This window comes from Patella vulgata, chromosome 4 (assembly GCF_932274485.2).
Source record: "Patella vulgata chromosome 4, xgPatVulg1.2, whole genome shotgun sequence".
Classification (NCBI taxonomy): Eukaryota; Metazoa; Mollusca; class Gastropoda; family Patellidae; genus Patella; species Patella vulgata.
This window is the reverse complement of record NC_065882.2, coordinates 45377191-45388282: the sequence shown is the minus strand read 5'-3', so window position 1 is coordinate 45388282 and position 11092 is coordinate 45377191. Positions and strand designations below refer to the sequence as shown.

The following is an 11092-nucleotide window of genomic DNA, read 5'->3' as shown; positions in this document are numbered from 1 at the left end:
TCAGTGGAAACTTGGGCTGAAAATTGGAAATGAAATGGGGTTTAACGTCCTACTGGGCTAATGAAGACGGACATACGCCATACAGTGTGCTATGACGGAAATTTTGCCCGGACAGCGGCACTACGACTCACTCTTAAGGTCTTGCGTCCCATCCGAACAACTATACGTTGTCCTTTGCCAGGTCCTCCATCCTGCACCATTGACAAAGGGGAACCACGCCGGAAAATTCCGATGAACTTTCTCGGTTAAAACAGGGATCGAACACGGGACCTCCAGGTAAGCGAGCCAATGTCTTTCTCACTGAGCCTTTCCCATTACTCTTCTTCCAATTCCAACTGTGATAAAAAAAAAATGACATATTATTGCCGAATTATCATTGAAATTCTGACAAAACGGAGGCATCAGCGTTATCATATAGGTACTTTCATAACAACTTTTAAAAAATATTAATCATAGCAGGACTTTTATTTATTTATAATGTAGGCCTACCTGAATAATCCAATTTTTTTCGTTTAAAATGTTATTAGTGAATTGATTAAAACTAGGTGACGCACGGACATTTTTTCTGTTTATTTCTGAATTCGTAAGAGTGAATTTTTTTTATGAATAGTTGGTTTTGGACAGATATCATAGTCTCATATAACGACGTCTTCACGGGAATTAACAGTCAGTTGAAAATCCTATGTGTGGCTGTTCACATACATCAACAATAACGGCTATCCTTGATTTGCGTCACTTACCGGTTCTTCAAATCTATTACACACCCTCCCCTCCAGCAAGCATTACAGATGTAATTCACACAAACTAGTAGCTTGTGCATATTGCGCTTGCAAACTTGGAATACACATAGATCACTTGGTTGTATATTTGATACAACAGTATAATAGATTTTCAATACACAGAGAGCAATCAATTCTATATTAGGCTTGCAATACACATAGACCAGTTGATTGTGTATTATTCTTGTAATCAAAAAAGACCAGTCAATTGTGTATTATATTATACTTGCACTGTATATTACACTTTCAATACACATCGCCCAATATTGCACTGGTAATTCATATAGACATGGAAAGTGTTCATTAATAATCTAAAATACATAGTTACAGACATTTTGCTTGTTCCATATCCAAACTTTATATCCATACAAAATTTATAAATGTCATAAAACAAATGATGGATAATTGAAATTGGATACATTGGCGTAATACCGACAAGAACGAACTATGACTTAAATAGATAAACGATTAATATAACCGACAGACGAGGAGAAACTTTAACTTACACTGGATAAACTATTTATAAAACTCACAGACAATGAGACAAGAATAAACGTGTGATAGATATAATATGTCATGTAACTCGTATCCAAAACTCGGCTCAATTGAATGAAAATTAAGGATGATATGCAGGTTGCAAGAGTCTGTGCATGTTTGAACAAACCATCTGTTTTACCAATGAGTATGATATAATCGTGAACATGGAACAAGACGCTGCATAGACGTACCGACAAGAAACATCGGTGAACTGATTGTTTTACATGACATATACATTTAGTCTTGTCTGTGGGTTCTATAAATTCTGTATCCGATCTAAGCAATAATAGCTCACCCCTGTCCGTATCACGCCGTTTTGTCAAAATTCCAATTGTCCATAATTTTATGATACAGTATTTAAATTTTGGATATGATGTGTAAAATATACTTATCTATAATATATCTTTTCTTGTCACTTTTGGCAATACTTGGGACGAGGGGCGCTCTTGCTCATGATTGGTTTAGGACCGTCTTATTCACACTAAGCTATCTAGAGCACGGGCACCTGTAACGTGGAAATATTTCAAAAACAATATTAAGCTATGACTAAGTTAAGTCTAAAGTCTGTTACGTCCATGGTCATAAGTGAGATTATCAAATAACTAGTCGGATTCCAATTTCTAACTCAGGGGCAAATAACTCGTCTGAAACCGATTCCCTTTCAGTGGAAATAATAATACCAAGGTTAGAAACGGGTTGAAATTAAATAATTAGGATAAAAGTTCACTACTCTAAATTCCGTCAACCAGTACCAACACTTACTAATTTTCGCTAGGTAAACACGTGGGTAATTTTAAAAAAAATCATCGTTGTGTAGGGGTTGGGGTGGGGGGGGGGGCAAGGTGCAATGTCTAGTACGGATGCGACTAAAACACGAGGTCCCGTTTACACGTTGGCGTACACCATATCAAGTTACTTTATATTAAAACCCAGCTTGGTTCTAGATAGTAAGATGCTTCAACAATATAGTTTCGTCATATCACCACCGTCATCACTACCCTCACCATCAATGTCAATCTTTCCTTGATATAGACCTGGGGATAGAAAAGTAAAACAAAAATAAGTTAGCTATGTGAGCTCTTCAAAATTTCTAGTATTGGGTTCCAGATAGAATAAATTTCTAAATTGGATTTAGACTTCAGAAACCAAAGGTACTGGGTGAGTCACTTGCCTGGTGGTGTAAATACAAATGCACAGCAGAAATTACAGAAAGGTTATTCCCATCGAAAATGTTATAAGGTGTTTCAGAAATACAAATCACACCCTGCCTCAGACACAAGGCCAAAACATACTTAAATAAACTATACTATACTGTCAGAGAATAACGCATCTCAACCCAACAAATTAATGTCGCATGAATTTTGAGGACAATGAACCATTCCCGCATCACAAGTGAACATATCAGCAGAAACGTTTTTAGTCTGAGCGCCATGGAAAACGCATCACTTAGTTTTTCGTATAACAAAATGATCCTGTAAACATATTTATTTTGCTTCTTATTGTGAACAATATTCAAATGGGAACACATCAGTAACAACACATTTGTACACTTATGGATGTTTAATCTGTAATCAACGGTACAAAGTCAGAGGGGTCAAAACCAAAAGTACGACACAGATGTCAGTAGCGCGTGTGTCCTCCATGGGCTCTTGCACACGCTGTGCAGCGACGTCGCATGGAATTTACCAATGTTTGAAAGAAGGCCTGGGGCAAATTGTTCCATTCTTGGACAAGAGCAGCTTCTAAAGCAGCAATGGTGTGCATCTGTGGTCACGATACAGACGGCGTCCAATCTCATCCCAGACATGTTCTATCGGTGCCATGTCCGGAGACATGGCTAGTCAGTCCAAGACATTGATGTTGTTAGCAGCCAGGAAGTTCATACTAAAACGGGCGGTATGCGGACGTGCATTATCCTGTTGGAAGTGCTGAAGTTGTGGGTGCGCTCGAAACATCGGAACAACAATTGGTTGCAAGACATCATCACGGTAGGCTACAGCATTAACGCGACCCCTGCAAATGTGTAGGGCGGTCCGGTGATGAAATGTGAAGCCTTCCCACACCATTACACTTCCCCCACCCCATCGATTCGTTTCGAAGACGCAGCAGTCTGCAAGACGTTCCCCAAGACGTCTCCACACACGTTGACGGCCATCAGCGTGATAAAGATGAAATCGACTCTCATCACTGAAGAGCACACTTTGCCAGTCTACTCTTCTCCATGTCTGGTGTCCTTGAGCCCATATCAAACGCCGCTGACGGTTATGATCCCTGAGGATAGCTCCAACATAAGGACGTCGTGCACGGAGTCCTACTTCTCTTAGACGGCGTCTTACGGTGTTGGCACTTACTGGTCCTTGTCTTCCGACGACTGCTGGACCTGTTCGAGTCGCTGGGCGGAATCTGTCACGCAGATGAGTGACCCGGATGTAGCGGTCTTGAACCTGGGTTGTAACGCGTTGTGGACCAGGACGTTGACGGTCACGTGTTGATCCAGTAACTTGAACACGTTCCACCAACCTTACAATAGTGGACTGATGACAATTGAAGTGTCTGGCAATAGCACGTATAGACATGCCAGTCCTGGACATTCCCATGGCTTCATTCCATTGATTTTCAGTAAGTCTCGGCATCTCTAGCTCGATTCCTTCACACGTCCAACAACACATTACGACAGATTGACGTTTCACAGTTCATGTACTGCACATTAAGTTGAAAACATGCTTTTAAAGGGCTCACACACAATGCTGCATGTGAATACTGGGTTTTTCATGTGCATCTCGTGCTTAAGTTGACCAACTTCAGATGTCGCCAAAAACACCAAAAAGACAACCGCAGGGGCGGATGCAAGAATTTTTGCAGGAGGGGGTTTGCCAGGTTCCTGAGACAATGTACCCCCCCCCCTCCTTCCGCATGGTCTCTTTCTTCATTTTGGCGTATACACATACACATTGAGCTTTTTAAACAGAGAAATTCAACACCTCGTTTAACGTCAATTTTTATTATGAATTAATACAATGACATTGTGATTCAATTTCATGGATGCAAAGCATTAATTGTGATATCACATAATGTCTATATCATTGTCTCGTGCTTTGAGTGCCCATCCTGTCCCACATCTGACGATAAAGGATAAAGCACACGGCCGAGAAACTTTTCTCATAAAAAGTGTTGATTTACAAAAAAATTTATGTACCCTCACACTATTTTCAAATTTCATCCTTTATCCAAACACTACACCCACCCCTCCGATTTAAGTGAAACTTAAAAGTCTATTTTATGCTAATATCGACAGGAAACGAGATCTTAGGGTGATAAAATCGGATAAAAATTGTGACCTGTAGAGTGTTCACAAACAATCGTGGACGGACGGGCGTCCGGACGGACGGACAGGGGCGACGACAATATACGTCCACATGAAAGTGTTGGCGTATAAAAAAGATAACGTAAATATAATATGCTGAAAATTTCAATCACATTGCTACACTCTGATCTGAAATATTAGCTTTTGAATTTTAGGCTAGCTTCGATCTTCATTACTAAAGTCGGTACAATAAAAAACAAAGTCTCGATTATCCAGTTTACGTTTAATCATTTTTCAAAAAATGTATTCCAATCCGCTAAATATCACAGACTAGCGATGGCACCGAGAGTTGATTATGGTCTGGATAAGTTAATTAATGTCTAATTAATAAATTAGATAACATTTCAGGCCTTAAGAAAGACCTGCAATAGACAGATTTAGCTCTTGCATAATGTATGTTTAATGTATCAAAACTTGCAAAACCCCGACAGCCCATTAAAGATACACGTAAGATTTAGATAAAGACCTGACCGTTCTTGCTATATTAGTTCAAAAATAAATAATGAAAAATGAACATATTGATAATTTCAATCAAATTACTTCATTCTAGGTGTCGGAAGATGTAGAGTAGTTTGTTTATTATCGTAGCAACAGTACTGGACTAACGACATTACGTCTCGACTTTCCCTATTATCGTTAAATTTTTAAATCTCGAGGGCGTTCTAATCCATTTAAATTTTTGCCATTCGATGTTCTAGAGAGTTGATTATGGGTCTGTCATGTGAAAAAAATGTCTAAATAAAGACCTGAAATAGGCAGATTTAGCAAATATAAAATGGCCATCAGTTTGATTTTAAATAACTTGGGTTTTTGGGGTTTTTTTTGTATCCTATTGTAACTAAAAATGTTGATATATCGATCGAAAGCCCCAACTCATCCAAAATCTCCTCAAATGTTAGCCATTGCCCATGTACTAACTTTCAACTTTCGAGACGAGACTCGCCATTATGCCAGAGCGACGTATAGGTCGCCGATAAAGGCGCCTATTTTTTTTATTTTTTTTTTTGGCAACCTCTTCGTCGTGCTGGCTAAAATCGGGAGTGTGGGGTGGGGCAATCTTGGTATTCTGAATTGCTGCAAACTTGGTGTAAATGTTTGATACTGAGAGGGAGACACAGCGAGATAGATATTTAACATCCACGCAATACTAACCAATTTATTTCAGGACTGACTGATGGTATACTTTTATTTCTATAATTTACTGGGGTCTTTAGATGTGTTGTGTGGGGTGCTGTGTGTGTGTGTGGGGGGGGGGGGCATCTGGAGTACCTGGAAAATACCCTACTCACTGTCATGTACAAACCAGGGATCAAACCCAAGAGTTGCATAGATAATAAACTTATGCTCTACAGCGCACGCGTTAGACCACTCACACATATACAATTTGGCACCACACTTAAAAAATTTAAAAAAAAAAATAGTAAACATAGATGAATAATTTTTTATTGATATAAATATATAAATAAATGTTAGACAGTTTTAATATTCCTCTCCTCCTTCTTCTTCTCCTTCACCTTCAACAGAATCAACACCGACTTCTTCATAATCCTTCTCCAGGGCTGCTAAATCTTCTCTAGCTTCTGAAAATTCTCCCTCTTCCATACCTTCACCAACATACCAATGGACGAAAGCCCTCTTAGCGTACATTAAGTCAAATTTATGATCCAGACGAGCCCAGGCTTCAGCAATAGCAGTTGTGTTACTCAACATACAGACAGCTCTCTGTACCTTGGCTAAATCACCTCCTGGCACAACAGTTGGTGGTTGGTAGTTAATGCCGACTTTAAAACCTGTTGGACACCAGTCAACGAATTGGATGGTTCTCTTAGTCTTGATGGTAGCGATAGCAGCATTGACATCTTTAGGAACAACATCACCTCTGTACAACATACAGCACGACATGTACTTGCCGTGACGAGGATCACATTTTACCATCTGGTTAGCGGGTTCAAAGCAAGCATTGGTGATTTCAGCAACTGTAAGTTGTTCATGGTAGGCCTTTTCAGCAGAGATGACTGGTGCATACGTAGCTAGAGGGAAATGGATACGTGGGTAGGGTACCAAATTGGTTTGGAACTCAGTCAGGTCGACGTTCAATGCACCGTCAAATCTTAGAGAAGCTGTGATTGAACTGACAATTTGACCAATTAACCTGTTTAAGTTGGTGTAGGTTGGTCTTTCAATATCCAAGTTGCGACGACAGATATCATAGATAGCTTCATTATCCACCATGAAGGCGCAATCTGAGTGTTCCAAGGTTGTGTGGGTGGTCAGGATAGAGTTGTAGGGTTCGACCACAGCAGTGGAAATCTGGGGAGCGGGGTAGATAGCGAATTCCAGCTTGGATTTCTTGCCATAATCGACACTCAATCTTTCCATGAGAAGGGAAGAGAAACCAGAGCCGGTTCCTCCACCGAAGCTGTGGAAGATAAGGAATCCTTGTAGACCGGTGCATTGATCAGCCAGCTTCCTGATTCTGTCGAGAACTAAATCAATAATCTCTTTACCCACGGTGTAATGACCTCTGGCATAATTATTTGCAGCATCTTCTTTTCCGGTGATAAGTTGTTCTGGGTGGAAGAGTTGGCGGTATGTACCAGTTCTTACTTCATCTACAACTGTTGGTTCCAAGTCAACAAACACAGCTCTTGGTACATGTTTACCAGCACCTGTCTCACTGAAGAAGGTGTTGAAAGAATCGTCTCCACCTCCAATAGTTTTATCTGATGGCATTTGACCATCAGGCTGGATACCATGTTCCAAACAGTACAATTCCCAACAGGCATTGCCCATCTGGACACCAGCCTGACCAATATGTACAGAGATACATTCTCGCTGTAAAGAGAAACAGGGTAGAATAAGTAAAGCTTTATAAAATTAAAGAAAAAACGGCCCAGGTGGGGGTGGGGGTAAATCTATGTGTTCTTTATACCACGTAACTCTATAGATAAGGAAATACACGGGACTTCGGATTTTCGTACCTTCCGAACGACAGGCACATCACCCTTGGAATGTCCGACAAATTTAATGACAAATGAAGGATGTTCTCGACCTATGCTTGGATAAATAAAAAATTCAGGGACATTTTTATTCAGTCTGATTAAAATATAGATCTATACTTCGTTTCGTTTTTTTATACTTTCGATGACCTACACTACATGAAGATCTGACCAGTTGTACTAGGTAGTCGCGTCAGGGGTCATCGGGCGGCTTTTGACCCTCTGACGTCAGACATTGATTAATCAATCAGCGTTGACGTTTCTAGCGGTTTACCCACAGTTCCGTGCAGTGCACTCCAATAACTCGCCGCAACAGACCGTTTCATAGCTAATTCAACTTGAACGCATGTTATATAACAACTCTTCCAGATCCCAGTGTAGTGAATACAAGTAAAACGAGTTTCTAAACTCTAAAAAACGAAACGAAATAGGATCTGTGTTTAATCAGATTGATTTTTATCGTGAGCCCAGTTGCCTAAACATTCAACCACCGGTCGTGGCCCCTACAATACCATCTGAAGCACGGAACAGCACATCGATGTTGAAGTTCTGTCTATATATTTATCATTACCAATATTAAAATAATAAAATGTAATACATGTATCCGTAGAAATATATTGTGGAATATCTTTATAGCGAATAGTTTAACGATATTATATTAATGATATATATAACAACTGACTTACCATTTTGAATTGTAGTATCTAGTATATCCAACAAAGGTATTAAATTGAGTATATCAGCGAAGGCAGGTATTTTAACAAGGAGAACACTGTCTGTAAATGATGGTTAGAAAATGCACACTAAGTTTTATACCTGTATTGGTAAAGCTTTGTTGTTAACTACACAAGGTTTGTTTGTTTGCTGGTAATTAAGTTCTATTAGATAAACCGATTAACGGATTAGATAAACCGATTATCGGATTGCGCATTAAGTGGATTATGGCTTAAACGGATTCAAGGTAGTATAAACTGTTCTAATAACATTATCAATAAATTTGTTTAAATATAGTTATTTTGAAACAAATCTGTTTTAAATAAAAATTTGTATAAAGGACAGTCTGTCACCTTTTAATTACCAAAGTTTATATACATTCTGGAATTGCTATATTCAAATACAAAAAATTGCGATCAGAATTTGAGATTTGATTATATCACATTGTACTTATACCGGTAATGTCAATACTAATGTATAATACCGGGCTACGGAAACAACTTAACCATTTATATATACTAAACAGCACCCCCCCCCCCCCCAAAAAAAAAAAAACAAAAAAAAAACGCAAAAAAAAAACGTCAGCACGATTTCAAAATCAGAGAGGCACTTTAATCAAATCAATTTTTGGTGAACAGTATGTTGACACATTAGTGATTAATTCATCACAATTCCAAGAGGGGATCACGTGGCTAAGTGAGTAAGACGCTGGCTCGCTAGCCTGGAGATCGGGTGTTCGATCCCTGCATTGGCCGAGAAAGTTCATCCAGATTTTCCGGCGTGGTCCCCCCTTGTCAGTGATGCAGGACGGAGGGCCTGACAAGGACAGCTTTCTAGTCGTTCGAATGGGACGAAAAACCGAGGTACCGTGTACACATTGGCGTACACGTAAAGATCCCTTGGCAGTTGGAATTAGATATAAGAGTGTCCATAGTGCCGCTGTCCGGGCAAAATTTCCCTCATAGCACACTGTATGGCGTATGCCCGTCTTCATTAGCCGAGTTCGGAGCAGAACAGTAGGACGTTAAACCCCATTTCATTTCATTTCATTTCATTACAATTCCAAGACATTACGAGAAGGTTTGGAGTCTGTACACAGTCTATACATCTGGTGTGTCCACCGCGAGTGTCAATAATAGCAGCGCAGCGTCTGTGCATGGAGTGGACCAGACAATTGATGAACACCATTGTCACCTGGAACCACACTCTCAGAAAAGCCTGGCGCAATCCATCAGCTGTGTTTGGTCTCGGTATGACGTTATTAAGTCTCCTCTGAATTTCAACCCAATGATGTTCACGCGGGTTTAAGTCCGGACTAAGGGCAAACAAGTGTAGAAAGTCCCGAGTAACTCTGGCGGTGTGGGCATGGGCGTTGTCATGCCCTTAAAACGTTGTTTCGATGACGTGCGAAATGTGGTATGACATGGGGTCTAAAAGCTTGATCGATGTAACCCACTGCTGTGATGCCGCCTTCTCTCATTGGACCAAGATTTTGGAACACCACGGGACACACTCTCTAGTTCAGGCCGATTCCACCCCAAACCATTATGCTTGGGCGTCCCCGTGAGTCTCGTTCCATGACACATTGGTCAGAATAACGTTGGCCACGTCGACGCCATATTCTGGTCCTGTCAATTTGCAGTTGATACGCAATACCGACTCAGAACAGTTCTCCATTGCCTGTGTCGCCAGTTCTGGTGTTGTTGGGCAAACTGTAAACGTTCACGTCGATGGCGAGGGGTGAGGATCAGTCCACGGTAAGGTCTACGGCAATGGATGTTCTCTCTGGTGAGACGTCGGCGCACTGTATCGGTACTGATGGGTCTTCCGTGTGTTCCCACTGTCTGACGTGCTGTCTCAGATGTTGTCGCACAACATGGTGGTCTTGTCGCCTTGTGGTAACCCTTGTTCTACCAGTTCGGGGGCGATCATCCGTGTTGTTGGTGGCCCGAAAGCGTTGCGGAAGTCTGTAGATGGTCCGAACATTGACCTGGAAGTGATTGGCAACGACTTGGGCAGTGCGGCCAGTGTCGAGTCTTCCAAGCACCTGGCTCAACTGAGTTGTCGTGGGTCGTGGCATGCTGCTGACGTTGTAGTGTGAATGATTCAACCAGGTATGGGGGGTGCATTTTATAGGGCTAGTCCCGGTGAACAGCACGTGCAGCATGAATTACATAAAAATCCCGGAGAACACATTACCATCTCAGAAGTTAGGTTGCGTTTTTGAGAACATTTGCTGGGTTCAATTTTGTGGTTGGGAAGGAGCTTTATTGCTCAGGTAAAGTTGGAGATGTGGTCACAAATATACAATAAAAACATTTGGCAAATTTTATGCAATTCGTCTATTCATTTGATGGGTTTTAATTATCTCATATTTGGTTTAACGTTTGGTCTGAATCGGGGTTTGAAAAAAAAAATCCCTCCTTTTAAAGTGAATTAAATTTATTTTATATACACATGTATATTATAGGTATGGCCCTTATCGTAAACTCGTGTTTACCTCTTTTCAGATATTCTCACTTCGAGTGATTCCGACTTCCAACGGGTTCCGATTGAATACATCTGTATCTTGAGACGCCTGTTAATTGTGAAGAATCGTTAGAAGTCAGAATCACTAAGAAGTGGGCAGCTAAAGTAAAAAAAAAACACTTCAATGCGAACAATAAAGTCGAAATACCTGATTTGGGTCAATTTAGGGG

General features: G+C 40.5%; 1 protein-coding gene across 1 annotated transcript; it reads right to left on the bottom strand.

The window, feature by feature from the left end:
• Positions 1–6159: 6159 nt before the first annotated feature.
• On the bottom strand, positions 6160–8503 carry LOC126817591 (tubulin alpha-2/alpha-4 chain). Its single transcript, XM_050544661.1, has 2 exons — positions 8366–8503; positions 6160–7515 (listed from the first exon to the last, which is right to left on the bottom strand). The coding sequence occupies exons 1-2, from the start codon at positions 8366–8368 to the stop codon at positions 6160–6162; spliced, it is 1359 nt and encodes a 452-aa protein (XP_050400618.1). The 5' UTR covers positions 8369–8503.
• Positions 8504–11092: the final 2589 nt, after the last annotated feature.